The following is a 25,107-nucleotide window of genomic DNA, read 5'->3' as shown; positions in this document are numbered from 1 at the left end:
GGCCCTGCGGGGGCCCTTCGCCGCGCCCCGGGAGCGCCACCCTCGTCTCACAAACACCGACAGGCGGGGCTGGTTCCGCTAGAAAAAGTTTATTAATAGAATGGTGTTAATCCATAAAAAAAATTACAAAAACCGTTGTGCATTACGTTGTGCTTGCAGTCAGTAGTAAATTACAGTTGCATCATTTAATAGCAGCTTGCTTTCTTTAGAGGCACTCTTGATATTCCTAAAGAACAATGCACTTGGAGATTTTTACCTTTTCTGTTGACAATACAGCTCAACGCTGCCATACCACCACTCAACATACTAATTAATACCTCTTCCATTAATTATGCAAATGTTCTAATTAGCTGGTGTCCTTACTATTAGCAGCAACTGCAGTTACAGTTCCTACCTTCTATATATCATGTAAACATTAAGAAATAATTAACAGTTCATGAAAAAATAACTGCACTCAGTGCTCTGTTGTTATGCAAATATAACATCATTTAGTAATAGATTCAGGATATTTTTTAAGACATTTAGAACTTCATATTCATAGTGCTGGTGTAGTCCCAATGAAGATTTTAAAAAAGCTACATTCTGTCCATCTGCATATACATATGCAATCACATGACATCTCTGCTACATAAAACAGCAACGATTAGAGATCAGTTTCATAGGAAAAGTTTAAATTTTCCCATTCGCTGCAAAACAGTTCAATCCTTTATGTGGTTTACATTCAAGGATTAAAACTGAAGAGCACAAAATTACGAAAATAGCTTCAGTTCTCCAGTTTGTAAGTGATTTGGAACTTGAGATACACACTTGAAGAATTGCCAGATGCCTGACTACTTAGTTTATTTTCCTACAGTGAAGAACTAGAGCTTCACTGAACTCCTCTATTTAAGGAGCTTTGTATTACAAAATAGTTCAATCTGAGAAAAAGAAAGATATATGAAATACACGAATATATGAAAATGTATCTGAAAAAATATTTCCTTAAATTTAGGCTCCGTATCAAAGACATCCTGAAAGAGAAGAATGAAAAATGCACTTAAGGAAATGAGGGAACTGAAAGAAAGAAAAACTAATTTAAATGCCTGTCGGTTTTGCAAGTACTTTGTACCTGGCATTGACCGTACCACAGCAGAAGGAACTACAACCAACGAGTACTCTGTGGGCCTTTCATAGATGTTTCCCTTGCTAATAATGAACAGTTCCCAGTGGCTTTTGCAACAACACAGTATTAATGATCATCTACCATAAGACATTTCTGATTTAATAGAATAGTCTCATTTCTCTCCCCTAAGCACGTAACATCCCAATGTCCTAAAGATCCCAAAATAACTGACATTAGCACTTCTAGCTGCCTTAGAAACAAAGCATTTGTTATGGATTCATTTATACAAAGACTCATATGGAATGCTTAAATATATAATGCTTATCCAAAGATCACTTAGCTTATTACAAAACAAGAGTTAAAAACTGGGCAAATGAATTCTAGCAGTTGGTATGCTAACAGTTTTTAACAAAAAGCTGAGTGAAAAGTAAAAGAATTGTTTAGATTATTAAATACTGGGGATTGCAGGATGATACTGCTATGTAATGTGAGTGACAGCTTTTTCACATGCAGTGTTTGTATCTGAATAATGTCCCTTAAAAAAACCAACAAACTGTTTTCGATAAGTATAAACAGATTAATATTTTTTCCTTACCCCTACAGAAATGAAGAAGAGGGCTCAACAAAAATTAAAACCAATTTCTTCCAGTGCCCAACAGAAGACAGACTGGCAAGTTGCCAGCTCCTTTTCTGAAAATAAAATCAAGATACTCAGCATCTTCTATGCTGAGGTCCAAAGTGACCTACGAGCACCCTTAAACCACGCAACAGGTATTTCTAAAGTTCAGATCCACGAAGGGTAATCTACTTCACCCTCCAAAACAGATACTGCTAACAGCTAAGAGCTCTTGACCTCTGTAGTGCTCTACAGTAGGAATTAAAGGTGACCATAACTGGAGTTGCTCAAAGCTTCTCCATAGACAGTATCTCTTTGAAGAAAGAAAATCAGAATTTTCAAGGTTGTTTTGACTCTCACCAGTTCCTCCTCCTGATTCATACTGTCCTTTGAAGAACAGGTACATGATGTTTTCCCTATCTTCCTCTATAAAACTGGAAGATTACTGCGTTAATTAGCACAAAAAGGGAAGCTGCAAAAGCAGCACAAAGATCAACACAAAAGTCTCACTATTGCTCACTAATTTTCAATTTGACACAAACTAACAAAACAGCCTTTTTCCCTGAGAATCAATCTAAAAAGCAGCCTCTTTTCACCCCTTGCAAATTAGCCTTGTAGTCATACTTCTGCAACAAACTAGTCTACCCCATTCACCTGTTCCTTTTTGTATACTATTATCTTGACAAGCCAAGATACAAGAGCTATACATAAGGTTCTGCACTACATTACTACAGCTGAGTTGTCTCCAAAGACTTAACAGGAGCAGTATCAGTCTCTAATATCCAACACACTACTCAGCTTTTTGGCATAGAAGTTAATCAATTACAAACAGTACTGCAAATATGTAGAACTCATTAATCTCTTCAGTCATACACACTGGTAAGACTCCAGTTAGTTTAAAGTGCAGTCAATCTAACAGTGCCCTGCAGAGACATACCGCTTTCATTTACAGTAATTTCACGTTACACAAAAGATTGCGTATTAAACTAATTTCCACTTCCAGGTGTTCAAGAATTGATATAATACTGTAACAAGGTTATTCCTGGGCAACCAGAGAAATGCTCTGAAGATAATCTGCAGATGCCATTATAAAGTCAGTCCATTCCTTGGCCAACTCTTCAATAGAGACTTCCTCCCCCCCATATTCCTGTGGGAGAATGCTGGCTGGGAAGTGTTCGGTCAGACTCTGCATGTAGTTATTTCCATGCATATAGACCTAAAACAAAATATGAAAAGCATTTAATTGGGTATGAATGCTAGAGAACTGAGTGCAAACAAGCAGCAAAGAAACTCAGCCTAAGAGCTGAAGCCACCAGCTTGGTTTGACTACACAAATGTACTTGTCCATAACGAGCTCCTTAAATGAAGAAGGAAGTACCACGTAAGCGAGTTTCCCATAGGAGCTCACAGTCCTGCTCAGTATCTGCAGCTTGATGAAGCATGGACTACAACCCCAGATCTGCATTTTATGCAGCTGTGAGCACTGGAGCTGAAACTAACTACACACTTGTTCCAGATGGGTTTAGCAGCACTGATAAGGGTACACACTACATCCGAACAGTGAGCTAAAGCACGGGAAGACTGGAGTTTGGTCTTGTCATGATAGGTATCGTGTTTTTCAGTCATTTTCATGAACAGCACAGTGTTTGGCTCCTGGCCATTACTATCTGGTCCAGTCACAGGTATTTAAAACCAACATTATGTAGTATGTAGGTAGGTTCAGACAGGTGCCAAGAAGGATATTCAAAAGAATCTGTATCTCAGTCCTTCCTTATGTTTCAGTTCCAGCTGAAATTAGATCCTGGGCTACTCCTCCACTTTAACCCTTGTGATAGTGTAGTTCAGGTTCTTCTCTCCTTGCTTTATTGTAGCTATTTTGAATACTTGTCCATTGCTTCCAGTCAGACACTTTCACAGGCCTCTTTTTAACACTTGACAAGAGATTTCTGCAATTATTGTTACATAAAAAGTGCAAGAATATGCACTCGAAAGGTAGTTGGCTGCCTTTTATTCTAACATTTCATCAGGAAGTAAAATACTAAGTGAATAATAATTATTCCTATGAAGGATGGGGAACTGGCCCTTAGAGGGTTTTTTTTCAGATCATACCTGTAACTCAAACCAATCTGCTTCTGTTCCATTCCATGAACTGGGATATCTGGTTTGTTTTCTTTCATGCCTTTAATGTCCATCTGCCCTCTTTTCTGCTTTTGCAGTTCTAACCTGAGACATTCTGAGCCGAATCAGGTGTGTGTATGGGGGGGTTGCAGGTATTAATGTGAGAGAAGGGCCACAGTATCAGGCTGCTGGAACATGCTCCCTTTTTTAATCATCTTTTGAGAGTGAGGGACTGTACAGGGCCACCTCTCTAATGTAAACACAACTGCTAGAAAAAGGGGACTGCCAAATAACAGTTAACAGTGACCAGAAAAAACTGGATTTACTGTCCCGGAGTGCAATGGCTACTGCAAATCCACAAGATCCACACGCTGAAACAAGGGGGCTTCAGAGTGGAAATAATAGGCAGGGCTGTTTATTTGTACCTTAGTCCTGTGTTAGCTGGTACAAAAGGAGGTACTGTGAAATGTTGAAACGTCCAATATTCTTCCTATGCTACAATAAACCAGAATTCTTGACATGCTTTTCCATCCAACTACAAACAGGTTTTCAGATTTGAAACTGCAATACAATTTAAAACAACTAAGAAGCTATTTGGAAAAAAAATTTTTGAACTTAAGCCTGTCCTATTTTTGATGCATAAATGCCCCCGCTGGTCTTTCACAACTAAAAAGTTGTCTTCTTGGAGCATATCATCACTGTTCAGTAACAATTTCTCACTGTCATTTAAAGGCACAGTGCTAGGAGATCCAGGACCTGTTTCTTCCTAGTTCTTCGTAAGAATTGTTGTGTGATCTCAAGCAAATTATTTAACCTCTCTGTGTCACAGTGTTTTTTATCTTCAGAGTGGTGATAACGGCAACCACTTGCAACTCTCATGTTAGTGACAACTGCAAATGCTTTACAGTTAGTTTCTGGAGGCCTCTATGGCACTAACACACAAAAATGATTTATGCTCTTCAGTGCTCAGGAGTGCCCAGATCCTAAGAGAAGTGCTACAGACTGTCATGTAAGGATTTTGTGGCAGAAAGAAATATTTGTGTGCACTCACCCGTTCCTTTATTTTTTCAGTGAGAAAAGGCTTAATTAGAGCGAAGACTGAGTGGAAGAATAAAGGCTCATTAATCAAGTGGATACCTCGAACTTTTAGAGGAAAGGAATCCTGTCAAAATACGTGAAAAACAGTGTAAGGAAAAGCAAATATTGGAAAGATTCTACTGTTAAGGACAAGTCTGTGAAAACTATCTAGTCCATAGGTTAGAGTATTCCTCCTGACTTTGCCAGTTCCTGCACTTTGGAGTGCTCTTAATTTACACTGCCCCAACAACACTTAGAAAAATCATATATATCCCATTAGGAGGAAAAATAAAAAATTCAGTAGGAGGAGAGGATATTAAAAAAAAAACTAAACAGAAAATCAAACAAGAAAACCCTCACCCAACTGCACATAAGTAACATATCCAAAGCTTGTGCTCAGCCTTTCTTCGGAGGTACAATCCTTCACAATAGAGATTCTGCTGCTGATTTACCAAAAAGCTATCTAGCCATGTGCTTTCATTGGCGATTCACAGCCTGAAGGATAATATGCCAATATATATAAATATAAACCACTGAAGCTACTAACTTTCAGTTAAATAATTTATATTTATAATTTAGAGACAAGCCTTGAAATTACTGGGAATTTGCCCAAGCCAGAAGTTCAGCTTTACAAAAAGATTACTGTCATAATGAAAATAAAAATTGTATCTGCTATATACAGCCTTTATAATATGAAATACTTCTACTTGCATTCATTTAGAAGTCCCAGACCTTTGAAAGTTAAAAGAAAACACAGCAGTGCTCAAAGACAGCATTATGCAATGGGGAAATTATAGCTTCCATTCACATCCAACCTGATACTACCTCTGCAACCAGAGGATTTCTGCTAATGTAAGTGCTACTTCTCACAAAAAATTCTCCCCACTAGTACAGCAGCTCATCTCACATAATTTCATGCACGCTTCTCATTCTTCTATAAGTAAAAAAACCCTAAACCCCACATATTTCTTAAATGCAACTCCTTTTAGATTTTAATGTATGATAAAGATCTCAAAACTATCAGATTGTAGGTTTACTGTACATTACCATGTGTTACCGTATACTTAAGGTCTACTGTGATGTTTTTCACAAAACAATTTGGTTTTGCCAAGGGTAATAGATTTTGCAAGATGATGTCACTTACTATTCTTACTATGCTTTCCATTCCTTAGTACATATTTCCTTTCTATTAACTTCTGTTTCTTCACACAGGATAGTAATTTGCAAGACACATTTCTTAAGTAAAACACAGGGTTGAAACTAAGGTTCCTTAATTTTTACTTAAAAGCATGTTGAGCAACACTAAGACAATCTTTTGGCAAAATACCTGAACCTAATTAAAGCAATGAAAGGAATCTGAAAAAAAATGAGTTTAACTTATTTCTCTTCTTAGAAAAGAACACTGGAAACACACAAATTTGTTGTTGTCTTTTTTTTTTTTTTCCCCCAATAGCTATTAATAAGCATTGAAAAGCATGCAACAAATCTGAAATAGGTCAAGATGGAAACATCATATTCAGAGAATTTCCCCGCTTGAGATAATGGATTGAAACCTTTAGATGCAATTGCAAATCCTGTTCTACCTCCTTTCTGCTCTATTTCAAAGTGAAAAAAATACTAGCAACTTGTTTACTACCTCAGAAATCAACTAAAACACTCTTACTAGTCCTATTCTCATGAGATCTTGCCCAGAATCAGATGAACATCAAGATTTCTTATTCCAGATGTGAAAAGTTGGGAATACCTACTGGTTTCACTTAAGTTCTACAGCAGATACCAAAAAGGAAGAACAACTGTAAGTTCTGACGCTTTGATTGAACTTCAAAACCTTACAAAATCAGAGCAAGAGATTACCTCCCTCACTCATTTCCACATCACAAGCTAACAGTTTTATTATTGCTGACTTTCAATCTAAATTCTGAAGGAAAATGTGTTTATGGGACTATACTGAACCTTGGCTGTCTGTTCTCTGTCCCCTTCTTTCATTCTTTTGTTCTTCCCCCTGAAATCCATTGGCGAAGTTCAACCAAATTTGACAGCAATGAACAAGTCTTAGACAATGAAACACCCACAAGCTTTGTGAAAAATAGGAATTGAGGTAGTAGTGAATGCACAAAATAACCTTCATGTTGAGGGGGCAAAAAGCAAGCAGAACATAAACATTATACTTTCTGTTGGTAGCAGTTGGAAGATCATGTAGCATCATCCATGCTGGTAAAAAGTTAGTACTGTCTTGCTCTTAACTGCTCTTTGTGCATGCTATTTCTCATCCTCTCTAAGTGTCAGGGAAAAAAAGCTTTGACTGTTGAGTTAATGCCGAAAAAAAATGGAAGAGAAGAGATTAAATGGGATAACGAACAGAGATCCTTACAGAACTGGGCTTCATGGGCACTTACGCTCATGAAATTCTTGTGTTGTAACAGGTCAGTGGAGTTCTTATAAACATCAGAGGTTAAAGGTAATTTTCTGCTATACAAGAACATACTTCAAGTCAAACCAAGCAAAACCTATGACTCCTAATGGATTTAAGATTTTGTTCTTTAAAGCTGTATAGACTCTAAGGAGGTCTACAGAAGGAAAATTTACTATAGCTTGCAACAGATGAAAAATTGAGAGTTAAAGCAATGAAGCAGCATGTCATACTTACTGTGAGAACAGCAGCAATTTTCTTGGCCACTGCTGGACTGATTTGAAATGCATGAGCAAATCGCCAGCCTTGAAGATCAAAGATAGCCTTGACTCCATTCCGCTGAGTCTCAATCTCCTTTACAATGAGTTCAGATGTGATGAGGCTTACACGAAACACATCGTATGCTGTAAATAACTTGGGATCCCACTGTCCTGAAGAGTGAATAGATTACTCTGCATTACCATGAGAACATCACATAAACCTATACTTTTGCTTGCTACTGCTTCTAACGTGCTTCTCAGGAACAAGTAACCAGCAATATCAAAGGTCCTGAAATAAACCAATTTGGCAGTACAGAAGTTATTTTGTGTGCCTGCTCCGTCACTCACCCTTTACACTCTCTTTGTAGATGGTACCACCTAATGGTAGATGGGTGTAGATGCCACCTAACGTAACGTTCCACCCATGGATGTAGCCTCCAGTACAAGGTTTTAACAGGAACAGCTTAATTCAGTAACAGTCAGGCTAGCAGAAATTACAGATCATCAATCCAATCAATTCATAAACTTTTTCTTCAGTACAGTAATTCTGCTAAGATTTGGCGAATCTCACTTGTTTTTCTGAGGCCTGAGCAAAGAATTGCATGGGACGAGTCTTAACCCTAGACGAAAGCTTCAGAGCACAACCTTCAACTAGACTAGCTGATAATAAAGCAATTATTTGAAAGCTAGCAAAAGTAACGTCCCTGTCCAAAACAAGCACAAAGAAATATGGTAACGTGATCTTTTAACTACATCTTTTTTTTAAAGACTTTTGGGAGTGCAAACAAACAAACAAAGGACCTTCAGATTGTTGTTACAAGACTCTGGCTACGTGTGAACAGTGAAAATCCAGTGAACTTCTCATTCCCATCTAAACTGAACATCGGTACAAGACTAGGTATAGACCTATTCTCACCCCTGTGCTGCACCTACCTGAGTACCACAGTCCTAGCACATGGCTTTGAAAATTCGTATGGAAACATAATTATTAGGACACTCAGACCCAAACAGACACATATTCTTAGAAGCTTCAGGCTTTTACCTTTAAGACTTCTTTTGATGTAGACAACAATTCCACTACAAAGAATGTAAGTTTTTCATAAAGGATTGTACAGCTTTAGCAATATCAATATGTAAGTCAAATGATGTAATTGTTCTCAATAAACTCACCTTTATATTAATGAAAAGGTATCTCTAACAGGGAACTTAAATATGTTAACTTTCTAGTTAAGACATTCTGATATTATCTGATTGCACCAACCCCTGGCGTTGCACCCATACAAACACCGCCACCCACTCCACCCCCCACCCCCCAAAAAGAAAAATAAAAATCAGTGACAGAGCCAGGTGTGAAACAGGTCCAAGCAATTTTGTCACTCACCAATCCTGTATACTAGAACTTTGCTTCCGTGTGGGTCCCTTGATCTCAGGACTCCATGATAGCCAGCATGCAAAAGACCAAGAACAGAAGATGGTCGTAAATCTGCACTTATTTCTGGGCATTCAATTCTCCACTTCTGGTAATTCTTCAATAACTGGAAAAAAATAAATGTGGATGTCAGACAACCATTAGGTATTTTATGAAAAGCACACTTAAAAAAAATATGTTTTCAACATGTGGTCACAGTCATGTTTAATTCATTAAATTAGCTATAATTTAATTGTACATTTTAAGCAAATCACTCCTAGAAGCAGAAGGTTGCTATACTGGATCAAGTAAGTGATTACGATGAATTCAGAACCTTGTCAAATGGTTCATGGACTGCAGTTGTCATTTTGTGTCAGAAAAGAAAACTGGAATATGTAGCAAAAGCCTGTTGTTTCTACGTAAAATATGTCTAAACCCCAGTTTTCTTACTCAAGTTACCTTTAGGGTTATTTGGTTTGACAATGCATCAGATTCATTCAGGATTTTTTGCATTTAGATGTCCAAAGTTTTACAGACAAACATTCTCCTTCACCCACCCACCCGCCCCCTCCCCTCCATAAAGTACAGGCCCATTTCATACATACAATCATTAACAAATCTAGTTTACTATTTACAACAGGTATGATCATCAGCATATCCAAAGCGCATTTTTAAAGTCCCTCCTACCCCTCTGAAATGGAATATAACAATATAGTGGGTCCGTTACCCATTAGTCAGTTTCCCTCCCTCAAGAGTGGAAATAACCAGAACCTGTTTTGTTAAAACAGAGATCCTGTCCATTATCCAGGACATGATCACCCCAGTTCCTTAGGCTGAAAGGCAGCATCATAAACCAGTATGTCTAAGACACTGGAAGAGCTGTGTGTTGAAGGGACATGGCCTGACTCTAAGGAACAGCCAGTTAAAGGCGTTCCTTTCTGAGGTAACATCTATGTAGAGGAATTACAGGTGATACTGTGAAAGGTCATCTTAGACACAGACTGAGTTGATGATCAGTAATTCTAATTTCCAAGTCTAATTGCTGGTTTTCCTTTAATATTAATGAAGTGGTGGTAGGGAAAATGAACTGCTATGCCCTACTACTAAAATCTGTTTAAGATATTTTGAATAGGTAAGTGGGAAGCTATGCAAGACTCTCTTCTAAAAAGCTTCCTTTTGATTAAACTAAATTCTGCCTCTGCTATATCACCCATGCTAAGTTCTCTAGCACTGATTCTGGAGGGTAGAGGAATAGCTATGGCAAGTAATTTAGATTTTGTATTAAAATTTCCTAAACAGCTACAGTTTAGACTTCTAACCTGAGACCTTTGAAGAAGCTAAAAGACTCAGAATTTTTCAGTAACTTGTTTCACAACAAACTGAAATGTAGACTTAAATCTTAAAGGTAGCAGGCACAGGCTAGCCTTTAAAATTGTTACTGTATTTCAAACAGCAAAGTCAACTGATCTCAGCAGTTTCACAAATTAAATGCATTCACCACAATGAAAGCATTAACCAACAGTCTTTTATTTCTATTGATCTGTATTGAGAAACCAATTTTTATTCATTTCTCAATTACTGCATATTTCACAACTGAAATGTTATTGTTAAAAGAACTGTCAGCTCCAACTAATAAAACACAACATTAAACACATTACAAATTTCTTTGATCTATGCAAGTATAATTTTATTCACCATTTTAATAGAAAGAACCTCAGTTGTTCTCAGATCTATCTTCTCAGATACTGAATTCATCCCTTGGAACATCACAGCATTAGCTACACTGATGCTTACCTACAGACTCTTAAGAGGGACACCTGAGACTCACCGTCCTGTACCTCATGGCATGCTTGTATTAGATAACTAGTCTTATTTCTTACCCTTCCCTCTACTTTCAAGTTTCTTGTATCATTGTACATAATCATATACTACTTCTTCAGCTTAAGGCTTTTCTGCTCAGTTGAAGGTCTTGAATTGTTTTGAAGGTCTCTCAAATTGTCATGAGGAAACTTTTTATAAGGCATTATTGTTTGTCAGCAGAATTTACTTACAGTTAAATGACACACCGATCAGAAATTAGCTATAACCTTCACGGAAATAGCACCTATAAATACGTATTGTATTTATTTTTTCATTCAGAGTTCATTTGCCATGTTGAAGTCCCATTTGATTTGGCAATAAGAAAGTTGATAAAAGCCTCAACCTAAACCATACACTGTAGAAACAAACTTTTACTCATTAGGAGAATTTTACTAGAAGCCTTTTGACTGCATTAAGCCAATTATAGTCTAGGCTAACTTGAAAACAAGCAAACAAAAAAGGCTGGGGGAGGGAGTAGGGAAAGTAAGTTAATTTGTGGAACAGAAATTCACTATAATTGCAAAGACAGGCCTGATGAGGTACTCTGATTATCTCACTCCTGGTACTTGACTCTTTACAAAGGGCACTGTTTGAGCAATCCCAACCACTTTGTGCCAACCAGGCAGCACTGTCAACATACTACATTCTTGTCCTTGGTCTTCCCAACAGACACTTAAATAGCAGCAACATACAAAAACACCCTCAAAACAACTATACAGCATCTGTAGCTTTGTCATTTCTCCCTGTTCTTCTAAAATCTGTGGTACTTAATGAACCCAATTAACAATTACATACATACCTTATACATCTCTGAAGAGCTGCCTGACAAAACCAAGATAAGAGTAAAAATGATAAATTCATTGAATACCCTGAATAATCCTATCTTGTCAGTACAGTTAGTTTTCATGAATATTCACTTTTTCCAAGTTGGAAACAACAAGGATTTAAGATCTAGATCTTAGGAGAAAGGGAATGGCGTTCACAGCTTGTGACACACTCAAGGTCCTTATGGAAGACACTGTTTACCCACTAGTGAGTCCATTAAGGACTAAACATATGGTTGGAGTTTTCTGATACCTTCCATGACATGGGCAAGCTGTATAGCTTTTAGACATATAACATGACTAAGCTCCAAACATACGTCCCTTGGCCAGACAGCCATAAAGTGCTGAAGAATTCTCAGACTTTGAAAATTAATTACCTGAAATTATTTACTGATTCAATGATTTATTCACGACATCTGAAGCCCAACACAGCTAGTTCCATGAGTAATCCGCAGATCCGTAATGGAATTCAAAAACTAGTAGTGGGTACTTCCAGATTTATTTTGAAAATTTCTAGTTTAATGTTGTGTAAATACAGAAATTCATGTGAAATATTAAAACAAAAAATGGGCCTGTGGTTTTTTTCTAGTAAAGACAGCAAGGAAAACCATAAATATTATATATAACAATCGGTCTGGATATAGAAGATGAAGCAATCTAGTATCAGGAAAACCAGGAGCATTCATTACCTAGTATAAAAGGTGGCTCATGTAGTTATAACACTTCTCAATGTATAATTATCTGTGTTTACAAAACGAATAACCTACTTAGCATCTGCTCAGCATCTGAAAATAAATGCAAGGTAACTTGATAAATGGGGAAAGCTGAATGAAAAACACCAGAGTTTGGAGTTTAGCATTAATTAAGAGGGTTTTATCCTGAGATCTGTTGGGGATAGTTCCAGATTTCTGAACATCAGAGATGATAAAGTTACTGATTAATCCAAGATTCACGTGCTACAAAACAAAGAAAGGTAAACCTAGTACTTAGAATAAAAAGAACTAGAGAACAACACGCTTGTCACAAACCAATGTATTTGTATACGTAAATTAATTATTTTTTCTTGATTAATAACTATATATTCATATTAACAAGGATGCTAGACAGAATTAGGCCCCTACTGTCAGCAGTTGTACCAATGCACATGATGTTTAGGAAAAAAATGTTTTCTATTGGCGATATTTGGAGGATAAACCAATAGCTCAAACTTTAGAATATAAACATATATATGTAAACACACACTTTTCTGCATATATATATATGTGTGTGTGTGTGTGTGTGTGTGTGTGTGTGTGTGTGCATATAGCTACACACAGAATTTAAACACATGGTATACACAGACAAAGAATTTAAAGTATTTTTATAGAGACACAGAACTTTCCCCATTTCACATACATTATTCCATTGCCAGTTGGGAGAGGGCTGGCACATGCCTAAGTTGAGACATTTGGCTTAGCACAAAGGGAAGACTGGCCGATTCATTTTTATTTCCTTAACAGTCAGCCCACAGAGCCTAACAGGGGCTCTTCCATCCTTGTTGAGGAACCCCTCTGGGTTGATGGAAGAAAAGCAGCCAAGTACCTGATTTAAACTTGGTATTTATATTTGAATGATGTGAAGGACCTCAGAGATAATGCCCCAGACTCAGACGTATGTTTGACATTATGGAAAACAATCCTTCTTGTACAGCACAGTTATTCTCAGCAACTTACATGCAGTACAACACATCAGGAAGCCTTGATTCCTCCTTAAATGAAATGCAGAGCAAAGACACAGTCTGCCTATATACCCTTGTAGCAACCAGAACTCCTGAAAGGATCCTAGATATTTAGACTGGTTTGAGTGCCATAAAAACAATGCTTACAAAAAGTCTAAGTCATATGCTAGGAACACAACTCTTGGCATAGAGTTTCAGTGTGGCATTTTTACTGAATTTAAAGATTTTCATTCTTTTCCCCAGAGTATAACCTACTTCAAGTACAAAAGGACAGTATCCCCAAGTCCCTGAGAATTAGTATTATACAAGAGTTGTGGGATGTAATGCAAGGACATAATAAAATGCACTAGGCAAAAAGATTTACGGAGGAAAGGAGATGCTCGCTCTCCAGATTTCACATATCACTACTGAATCCAAGTGACAGTGGTTTTGAGTGCAACAGTGAAATCAAACATAAACACATAGCTGGTACATTAGAAAAGGGATATATAAACGCATGGCTTTTGGAGACCCGTTGTCCTGCTTCTCCATTTACAGAATATATAGTAAGTAGGTGTATCTTCACAAATTCATGAGCAAATAACATGCTCAGCTTGGGCACAAATTTATATCCAGACTGAAATCTTTTGCAACACTAGCATCTCATCCATATCTGTATCGCTAACAGAGATCACAAAAGCACAAAAGATGCTGTAATGATATAGCACCACTGTTCCTTCTGAGTGTTAATTTTTGGTAGGCAGGTAAGAATTGCCTAGAAGTCTCACAAGACAAGAAAAATTTCTTATTTACCTATTGAAGGTTTGTGATGGTGTTTGAAAGTTATTGTTAGTCTGTGTCAAAGAATTTTCTGTTCATTTCTAAAGACAAATCTCTGCCGGTATTTCTTGTAGACTGACTTAACACTTTCTTACTAATTAACATTCATGCATTTGAAATCCTTTCATGGAATCTACCCGCTTAACTTCATCTCTTCTTCTGCAGCCTGTATGTAAGCGGCTCGGATTCATGCATACATCTCCAGCCACTTTCTAAGACAAGGCACTGGGCCAAGTTTAATCCTTCCTGTGATTCAAAATGCATTAAAAGAATTATCTTCTAACTTGAGAATAGTTTGTTACTGAGCTTGAATGAATAATCATTGGCTCTAAAAAAATTACAGACATTTTTAGCTCTTCTTTAAACTCTTCAGTGCTAGCTACCTGTTTCAGTGGTGGATTTTCTTTGCATGATATACATCAATACATCAGTACTTGAAAGCAAGTCTAGAATTGTCACTGGAAAAATGTAAAACATTCCTGTTGGAATAAGTCATCATATAAGATTCATAAATTGAATGTCATGCCACAATCTACCTGATTATTATTTTCTGAAGCATTTCCAGATGTTGATAAATTTAAATCAGATAAATCTGTGTCAAATATTAACCACGAACATATCAATAAGCAGTCTGGTCAGTTGCCAGACTCTTATTCATATTTAAGGCTAAGTATAAGCCCATACTAAGAAAGATACCTGATGACCTTTTGTTGTAAGCATTGACAGAGCAACAAATTTTGATCATCCCTTAGCTGCTCTACAAGTACCGTGCAGTAGTACACAGGAGCCCAGTGGGCAAAAGGGACTGTATCAGCCTGAACTCCAAACTGAGAGGCAACATCAAGCCAGGACAGAAGCAAGCAGCCACTGTCTGGACTGATGGCAGGAGGGCTCTGTCTAGGATGAAGTATTAACATAACCTCTGCATGTGGTCAGACTTGGGTTAGATGAATATACATGACCAGCACAGAGTTTTGCACAATAATTCTCTTGGGCCTTAATATACCAATTGCAGATAAACACATTCCTTAAAAAAAAAAAAAAAAAAAAAAAACAAACAAAGAATTGCTTCCCATGCTGTAACAGAAGTAACCTAGAAATCAGTGTATTATTATGAAATATGAATATTAAGATAAAAGATTAAGTACAAGTAGCTACAGGATTTGAAGACCTGAAATTCTAGATGGAAAGATTAAACACAGGTGGGTTTTGAACATCAGAATCTACTAATTCAAAGGGTCCAAACAAGAAATTTAGAAACTTAGCAGCCTGTGGAAAGCCAGAAATTCTGAAGAGATTCTAAAAAGACCTTGTTTTTCCAAAGCAGGTCCCCAGTCACAGAGGGCTGATTCTCAAGATGACTATAGGAAATTTGCTACTTCATAGACTCCCATCCATAAACTTAGCCTGGATTCCACACTCTTGAAGATTAGTCCCAGCTACAATATATCTCACAATTAATAACAAGAAAGTGCAGAAACATACCGGCCAAATTCTAAAGTGCCACTGTCCTAGCTATAGGATTATCAATAACAACCAACTGCAACGCAATTAGGAGTGGATATTTAGGAGCGCATACTGTCTTCACATTAAGCCCTACTTTTTGGAACCATGAAATACATGAAAACAAAATGTCTTTTGTTGGGAAAGAAAAAAAGGCATGGTCCTACAATTGTTAGTGCACAGCTCCGATACAAACAATCTCATTAACTTCAAGCAAACATAAGATCTGTAAATATCCAAAGAAATCTGACTTGACTTACTAGTTCTTCTAATGAGGAGGAAAGGTTTAAAGCTATGATGCAAGTCTCATGCGCCAAATGAAAAGAATGCACGATAAAATTTTTAAAGCTATTTATGATTAAGGGCTTAATTCGATTTCTCACAATCTTTTTTAGCTACCCTGATCCCGCAATATATCCATATGCAAATAATCTTCTCTTATGGTGACTAAACTTGGAAAAATTTTAAACTGTTCTACAGTACAGAGAAGTCAGAAATTAAAAGGTGAGGTCTGTTGGGCAATGCTATGTCATCAACATCAAATTCCACTGAAACACAGCTTCCAGTTGGCACAAGTGAGGAAATGTTTTTGCCCTGGGAAGATTTGGAAACACTTTCTGTTCAAAAGGGTCAGTGGTTGTCAATCTTCCTGTAAAAAAAGGAACAATCAATAACAGCTTGTACTGTGGGATATTAAAAGTACACGTGCTGTCTGTATGGCAAAGAGCCATACAAATGGCCAGGAAAGTACCAAAACTTAACAAAGCCCAAAAGGAGCGTTGTAAATGACAAAACTCCATGGGAAAATAAGTTTTTACTCATAGCTTTATGTCAGAATAATTATAAATCTGCAATGAAACTAGTATCATTACTAGTAACCAGTAACCTGAGCCTGACAAGGATGTCATTTAAAGGATACTGTTTCCTGATGGGAGTTGCGACCTTATCACACTGGCCGTAACCTCTACATTATGCGACTGTCCCGCACTTACCGTAACCTCCACGTTACCTCACCAAGGCCGCACAAAGCCAGCCCCCACACCGCACATTTACACCGCTCTGCCACGCTGAAGACACGCGTGACGGGCACTTACACCCCGAAACGGCCCGCTGAGCCTCGGCCCACCCAAGCGCCCACCCGACCCGCCACACTGACTCCGCCCGGGGCCAGCAATTATCCCCCCGTCCGCCCCAAGACCCCCGGCCTTCCCGCCGCCTTCCCGCCCCGGCACACCCCCGGGCCACCGGCGGCGGGGCCGCGGGGTGCGAGGCCCGGTGGGCCTGCGGGACCCCGTCCCGCCAGCGGGCGGCTGGGGCGCCCCCGGGCCGAGGCCGGCTGGCTGGTGGCCGCCGCGGGGGCTCCCCGGGCAAGGGGCGAAGCCGCCGCCCCCCCTCACGCTCAGCGGACGGCAGGAGCCCCCCCAGCCCCTTCCCGCTCCCCCGGCCCTCCTTACCCTCCAGGCCAGCTCCAGGTGGAAGTCTCGGGCACGCAGGAACCTCACCAGGAAGGAGTCGGTGAGGGGCTGCAGCCAGCGCTGGCCGGGCTCAGCCTCCGCCCGCCGCCGCAGCTCGGCGACGGCGCTGCGCACCCGCGGCGAGTGGTCGGGCAGGTCGTTGAGGCGCCCCGCGCCCGGCAGCCCCTGCGACATCCCGCCGCCCGCCGGCTCTCAGGCGGCGGCCGCGCTCAGCCCCGCCGGTCCCATTGGAAAGCGATCGGCGGCGGAGCCGGGCCGGGCTGCCTCCGCCCCCGGCGGGGCTTAACCCCTGAGCACCCTCCCGGCCCGAAGGGGCAAAGGGGAGGAGGCAGGTGTGCCGCGTCCCCCGCCGGCCCGGCCGCGACGGTTGATCTTTTGGGACCGTCTTCTCACTTTCATGTTACGGAGTTTGACCATTTTTTAGGATTCTGTGCCTTAAGCCCATCTCGTGTCCTTGGCTTGCACCTCCAAAAAGGAGCTGTGCCCGCTGCTCGGCGGGGGGAGAGGGAGACCCTACGGCGCTGGGCCCGGGGGGGGGGGGCGGGGGGGCCCGGGGGGGGGGGGGCGGGGGGGCCCGGCGGGGACAGGGGGGGCCGCGCCGCCTGCCGCAGGCAGCTCCTGGTCCTCCCGGAGGCCGCTGGGGCTGGTGGTCTGCCCTTCAGGCGAAAATAACCCATCTTCAAGTACTCGGTGGCAAAAACCTGCAACCTCCTTGCGGCTGCTGGGCAGAGATGGGTGCTGGTGGGACAGGAGCACCTGACGGTTACGTGAGCACGCAGCAATCGAAATATATCTGCTCTGTCTGGAAAAAGGATGGCAAAACCGAATTCAGCCTCAGTCCAGCTTTGCTGCCCAGCAGTGAGTTCAGTTATTGAAGGTGCAGAGTTCAATGAGGCTGTTAGGATTTTTTATTACAACCACTTCCTTTGATGAGGTTTCCCTTGAGATCTCTCTGGCCTACCTCACCTAAAAGCCTTACAACAAATTGCAAACATGCAATTTGTAAGGCATACTTAGGCCTATTAAAAATTTACAACACTTTGTTCCAGGTTATCTTCCCCTTCTCTGGCTTTCCACATGTATGCTTAATACTTACTTTTTGATTGGCATTTCGGTCATATCGAGCCATGTCGTGTACTCTCACATACTGCTGAAATGTCTACAGGTATCCCCCTCAGCTTTATGAAGGTAAAAAAAAAAAAAAAATCTGCCTAACTAAATGCAGGGAGGTAAAAAGTGGAGGAATGTGAATGATCTTGCCAAAAAGAAAGAGATTAAAGCAGGAACTCAAAGGACTGAACAGGAAAGATAGAAAGATAACCTTGCAGGGGGCAAGTGTTGCAGCAAAGGGTAAAAACTGGGAAACGGGTGTGGCAGTCAAGAGTATGTAGAGGTGGACATGTAGGATGGCAGGGAGGTGTAAGGAAGTATGGATCTGCCCTAGATCAGGCAGAAGCCACAAGCTGGAAATGAAAGGAGAAACAAAGAGAACAGAAGTGGAGAGGGCAGTAACAGCAGGTTGTGCTAAACCTTTTGTTTCTGGGTAGAGCTGGACAGAGCCTCCACGGGAAAAATGGCACGCAAATGTGTAACCCAATGATGGGTGGCAGGGCAAAAACAACGGGATATGACAGTAAGGTCATACAGTGCTTTTAAACACCACTTCCTAATTTTTGAGCACTTAGTTCTGCCATCTCAGTGTTCTTATAACTTAGGGTATTGCTTGTAAAAAACAAAAAGGCTGAAAAAATACAGATGCTTTTTATTACACCTTTCAGCTGAGCAACTCATAGCTTTTAACTACCTTTTCTACAAAATCTGGATTGCGATTTTGGCTTCATATTTGACTAAAGTTAGTTTTACTAGGGGTTTCAGTGATCCCCTCAAGAAAAAGTCGCAAAAATATCTGTAAATTTAAGGTTTCTATAAAAATTCCACAAGTGAGACTGTATTTGTAACACTAATGAAAGCTCCTATCTCTGACAGGGTTTCATGCAGAGGAGCCAACATGTTGAAGACTTGACCCTTCACCAGAGTAATTATGACCTGCTGCAAGATGAGGCCTGTAGGTATAGGGGTTTATTTTTGTTTAGTTACAGTTGCAAAAGAGCTCAAGTGTCTGAAAGCTGTGTCTAAATAAAATACGCCTGTTTGTAAACTTTGTGTCCTTGAACTACGATATTTACTGCTACAACAAAGACTTGAAACTGTGGAACTATCTCTTTAGATGCTCCCTTTTGGTGTATTCCTGTGATAAACAGACTTTTCCCAGATAGCTGGAATTTGCACTCCAGAAGAAGAAGATTTACATCTGTTGAAACCCACATTATACTTAAACAGGACTTCCGTGGCAAGTGTTGAAGAGCTGTGTAGGCAACTATCTTAGATCGACTGTAAAATATACACGTACCCGAGCTCCTTTCTTTTACAGGACACTATAAAAATCGCAAGTTTTTCAAGTTTCAACTATACAGTAGTTTTTTCTGTGAATTATATGGATAAATAGAAGGACCTTGTCTTTCATGCACACGCATTTAAGCTAGCATTAGTACCCAAATTTCAATAGGATCAAGATTCAACTTTCATAGCTGCTGAACACTTAATTTCAGTCACTGAGGATAGCAGGTAATCAGCATGTCTATAAATTAAGTTCTAGTTCACTTCCTTAAACTTGTGCAGAGAAAGCCATCATGGAATATTTGATTTTCAGGTCTTTGATTTTTTCCCAAGAATTCACGTATTTCAAAAGTAAATGCAGAGGTATGAGTCAGGAAATCAAGACAACAATTGGAAGAGTTGTTTTACAGGGTGCCAGGTGGCTTGCTTTTTCCTCTTGCCCTTCTCAAAGAAGCATACACCAGCTAAAACAAAGTAACCCTGCTCTACCACAAAATATAAGTTAAGTATTTATACTTCAAGCTTATCACATATTCTAGGGTGCATAGGCACCTGGGAAGAATTATGTTACCATTTATTAACTAGAGTGACACAAAACTGCATGTCACATGGAAAAATATTATTTATCATTCTGGTATTTATTATGTATGGGTAAAAAAACCCCACAGTCCTGTACAAGCAAATCCATGTACAAATGCAAGCTTCCAGTGAAATCCAAAGCAGTCAGATCAGTGGGACCCCCAGTTTGTCATGGGAATCTGTTCACATAAAGTACTTTGGAATATTACTGTGGAAGAAAGAAATCTTTCAAGCTAAGCAAAATTAAATTGAGAACCCATAACTGTGTCTAAAGGTTGACTATTTTGTGCAGAAAAAAAAAAAAGTGTATAATAGTTGTCATCCTTCTCTGAATCAATACTGTAGGAATGCCTCAGGATAGCAGTGCTGAAGATGTCAGCCTTTCAGCACAACTAAACCCCCAAGTTCTAACAGGTCTGCTTGTTGCAGTAAATTATTTCTGATTTTTGTCTGAATTTCTCCATGACCCATCCTTCTTCTTGTCTATCTACTCACTGGTGCTGATAGCATTGCTCAAAACTTTGGCAAATGTTTTTCTGTTGTACTAGATCTAAAAGCAGGGTTGGTTGGTAACTCAGCAATTTAGCAATAGCCTTTAAAACTCTTTATAATATAATTTAGCAATCTCAGCAGATAGTTGATGATAGGTATATCGCAGAGAATTTGTCTTTCATTTTGCAGCACAATAGATGATTTGAAAAACTTTCTTGGTGTAAAAATATTAAAAAAAGAAAAAAAAGTGTAGTATAAGTACAGCCCAAGCTTCTATTTAAATTTAATCTGGTTTATTCTGCTTTTTAAGACACTGTAATCCTTGATGTGTGAAGAGATGATGAAAAACATTTATGATCAGGAACTGGCAGGGTAACTAAAGGACTGAGTGCGTGATGAAGGGGAAAGACTTTGATCCTGCTCTCTTGCTGTAGCAAGAGTATGAATCATCTGCACCATACCATTTGCAGAAGTGATAGTTTATTTACTGCCAGATTTATGGGTATCCCCTCAATGTCTGGGCATGTTATGGAAGCAGTAAAGGCTAGCTAGATCCAGCCCTGACACATGGCTGGGAGAATATGCATCACACTATATATGTTTAAAGAGAGGAAAGACTTGTGTAGGTTCCTTAAACCTCATCTTTCTCAACTTAAATCTCAACTTTCAAATGAAACTGTGCCCATATATATAAGGGGAAGGATTTACCCATTGGCTGTATATTTAATTAAATACTTCAGGCTTTAATTTCATCATTCACAGTTTTCCACCTATCACTGATTTTCAATTGAAACTTATCTAACTGATTTCACTGGGTTTTCACTGAAGAGCTTCTGTAAACTGGTGGTGGTAAGGAGCCAAAAAACCACCCAAAGCAGAAAACACAACAGCCCTTCATCAAACTTCTTGTTATTCCTTGCATCTGTGTGTTTCACAACTTCTGTCTGTGACCATCTGTTTGGTCTGGCTGGCTGTAGTGTCCCTCCCTGGGACCTCTGCTCACAATTTTTTGCTGCTTTTGCAGCTTGTCAACATTTCCACTGTATAAGCATACAAGTGATAAAAGATGCTAGCTCAGGTTGCTGGGGCTGACAGCCAGTGAAAAGCTGGGAACAAAATCAACAAGCAGAATCGATAGGGTGAATATTTGTGCATTCACATGCCTTGTCTTTCCTGCCTGCATTCCAGCATATCATTACTGCCTGTAGTGTAGCTGCAGCAGCAGTGGTCTATGGATTATGATTTGCTGTAGCACATTGCCCTTTCCTGTACCTTTAATGCCAAGTACTCAATCAAAGTGGGTTGTTTCAAGGTGTGGTTCTTTGCTGCCTTGTACTGCACTTGATTCCAGTCTGCAACCTCTTCATCCTGTCAGCTTTCTAGTCTTCTTTATGATACGCAGCAGGATATGCTGGGTAATGAATACAAGCATAGAAGTATTGGCATAGAAGCAGTATCCAGTGCATCGACTTAACAGATTTTTGCCTGGGAAGATGACTTTAAATGGAGTTTTACTAGCCAGGGAGTTGGGTGCTGACTGCACTCGCAAAATGTGCCCATTTCGGAGTCCTGTGCTGGAATTCTGCACTAAAATATGTCAAAAAGAAAAAAAACACACAAACACACCCAAATAAATAACATTTTTGGCAAATAAGATGGCACTGTGAAGACTACTAAAAGCAATTTCCAGGGAATTAATTAGTACATGGTAAACTTTGTTCAGTGGAGGTTATGAAGCTTTGAAGACATTCACCTCCCTCAGAAAGTTAAGAGGTTTAAAGATTCCGAGTAAAGCAGTTGGGTCTACTGCGTGCTTTTCACATGGGAATATATAGCATAGATTCTCTGAGATGTTGGTAAAACCATTTGCAAGCTGAAGCTTGTAAAGAAAAACTTAACATTGAAAAGGGCATCTGCAAATACTGAAAAAACATATCAAAGTGTACCATAAGCATGTTAGTGCATGCAGAAATAGAAAAACTAAGCCTACAAGGTTACCTTTCACTTCCATACCAGATAATCTGATGCATTTTCCTCTCCTTCTTTTAGTTTGGTGACTATTATAATACTATACATCCCAGCAAGCTAAACGCAAACTTTTCTTTGGGTCTTGTGTTTTATTAGGGTTTAGGTTTTTATTTGGCCTATACTTTAAATAAATCATCTCTGCTAAGGAATTTTTGTAGCTGTCATTCTGCTTGTAAATATGAGAGAATCCAGTATATGATACTGTAAAAGAATGAGACACACAACACAGTCATTCTTCTTAAGTTATATAGAAGAGAGATACTTTTATTTGTGGAAAACACTGAGATATGTGTTAAGCTGTGATCTGCTACTACTGATATTGTTGGAGTTTTATACTAGGATATGGCTGTACAAATCAATTCTTACAATAAACAGACATTATGCTGTACCTAAAATTATAGCTATTCCTTTCACAATACAGAAAATGCAGTATTGCAGTTTCTTATTTTCTTTTTCCTTTTTGAAAATAACATACTCAGTATTTTCTTTTATGAAACCCAGATTTATTTTGTAAATCATGCTGTTTAAATCAACTCTGTTAGTAGGTATTTTAACAAGCAGTTCTAGGATACATCAAGCCAATTAAATGAGACCAAACCACCATCCTGTTTGAAACAATGGGCATCTTCTCACCTGGATAAGCTTTGGACCACCAAAACATAAGTGCTATGACCAGAATCAGGCCACTGTAACAAACTGCTTTGTAGAATCTATGCATTGTTTACATTATCCCTGAACTAAACTAGTAACTTAAGCCCTTGCATCTCTTTATGTACTAAGCATCAATGCAGCAGGTATTTCCCAGGCCTTGTCCCTACTGCTAAACAAGTTTGTGAGATGGAGAATATATTGCGTTATTGCCTTTTACTCCAAGTGAATAAAAATCACTTGCTTTGTCATGATTTAGGTACTTAGATAAAAATCAGGCATCAATAAATGCTGTGTCTTTGCTGGAAAAGAAACTGGTTATTCCAGATAGGTACAGCACTGGCTTCAACTCTCTATAAATATTCTTTACAAATATTCTTTTGAATAGGTAAGAAAAATAGCTACTCCTCTATCTCAATTTTCCTTCCATATACTGGATTAAAAACACCCTCCGATTGGTACTGTCTCAGCACAAAGAAATCTTTAAGATGAGCCATTGACAACCTAATTTTATTTAACACCAGTTTCTCTGTTCTCAGCTGAAGGTCAGTTGTCTATACTGAGTTTCATAATGTACTTTTATTTAGCATGCAATAGTGTTGTCCACTGCCTTGATGACATAAAGCTTCATGGGCCTGGGCATCAATATTTTATTTACAAAAAAGCCTGAGTTTGAGAAGTCAAGTAAGAGCCACGGCCTGTGGATAGATTTCCATTCCTTCCTCCCAACACAGTACCTGTCCTGTGGGCTGATCACCTGGGATCAAGATGAGGTAAACCTGGAGCATGGAGAAATACTATCCATTGTGAACCAAGACTAGATGACAGTGCATCTCCTGCTGGTGGCACATCGCAGAGCCAATCTAGACTGGAGAACCTTCTACAGGGTAGGCACTGATGTCAGCTCTTCAGTACAGCTGGTGCCACTGGGACACATCAACATTTTTTGTCCTTTGCAAGACAGAAAAATTGTAGTGGTCCAGAGAACTAGTTTTAAATAGATTCTGTTGATGCCATTTCAGAGGAAATGTGTGGTTTTCAAGAGTGTTTTTCCAGAAGCTGTGTTTAGAAGCTGCTGTTCACTGTTGGCTATTGGAAGTTAGCAAGTGACTGGTTTTAGACCAGGGGTCATCAAACTACGGCCCGCGGGCCGGATACGTCCCCCCAGGGTCCTCAGTCCCCCTGCTCCCCCCTGCCAGGGGTTGGGGGGGAAACCAAGCAGCCGCAGATGACTGCCTGCCACTTCATCCGTGCGCCGGCCCCCTGGTTAAAAAGTTTGAGGAACCCTGTTCTAGACGATGAAACCGATGTGGCCCAGTTTTCAGTGGACCTGTGTTTCAGGTTCTTCCACCATCCTCAGCAGTGTTGTGCCAGCTGCCTTGTCTGTGGGGTTTGTTCCTGAAGCTAAGGTGAGACATTCTGTCTGTCAGAGATGGTGGTGCTGTGCTGCTGTGACCAACACGTGCTGACCTGTCAACCTGAGCGGACAAGAGAGAAGTGAGGACAGCTGAGCTTATGCTGCAAGCTCACAAGGGGAGACAGAAAGCTGCCTCTGCCCTTTCTCCAATTGTTACACTTTGTAAGGACTTACTTAATACCTTCGGGCCCTTGCCTTTCTGTCAAATGTAGTCAACATTAGCTGTCAGGTTCAAAAGTTTTGAGGGAGACAGACAGGTGGAGACTGATGGACAGACAGATGGGCAGGCAATATGTTCACAGGTATTTCCTTGAGAAATCAGATCTGTAAGTCATAGGCAAGACTGTGGATTGTATG

The 25,107-nt window shown here is 39.7% G+C and overlaps 1 protein-coding gene across 1 annotated transcript; it reads right to left on the bottom strand.

Moving 5' to 3' along the window:
• Positions 1-70: 70 nt before the first annotated feature.
• Positions 71-17,412, bottom strand: TTPA (alpha tocopherol transfer protein). Its single transcript, XM_037379946.1, has 5 exons — positions 17,169-17,412; positions 8,965-9,118; positions 7,561-7,754; positions 4,888-4,998; positions 71-2,934 (listed from the first exon to the last, which is right to left on the bottom strand). The coding sequence occupies exons 1-5, from the start codon at positions 17,361-17,363 to the stop codon at positions 2,755-2,757; spliced, it is 834 nt and encodes a 277-aa protein (XP_037235843.1). The 5' UTR covers positions 17,364-17,412; the 3' UTR covers positions 71-2,754.
• Positions 17,413-25,107: the final 7,695 nt, after the last annotated feature.

Source organism: Falco rusticolus, chromosome 3, assembly GCF_015220075.1.
Source record: "Falco rusticolus isolate bFalRus1 chromosome 3, bFalRus1.pri, whole genome shotgun sequence".
Classification (NCBI taxonomy): Eukaryota; Metazoa; Chordata; class Aves; order Falconiformes; family Falconidae; genus Falco; species Falco rusticolus.
Note: the sequence above shows the minus strand (reverse complement) of the source record. Positions and strands in the feature narration are given on the sequence as shown.

Bases quoted from the DNA above. Each gene is read 5' to 3' on its own strand.
- TTPA (XM_037379946.1), bottom strand. From the start codon at position 17,363: ATGTCGCAGGGGCTGCCGGGCGCGGGGCGCCTCAACGACCTGCCCGAC. The intron at 9,119-17,168 runs GTAAGGAGGGCC...ATTTTTTTCCAG, and splicing joins ACCTGGAGCTGGCCTGGAGG to TTATTGAAGAATTACCAGAA. The intron at 7,755-8,964 runs GTGAGTGACAAA...TTCACTCTTCAG, and splicing joins AGTTCTAGTATACAGGATTG to GACAGTGGGATCCCAAGTTA.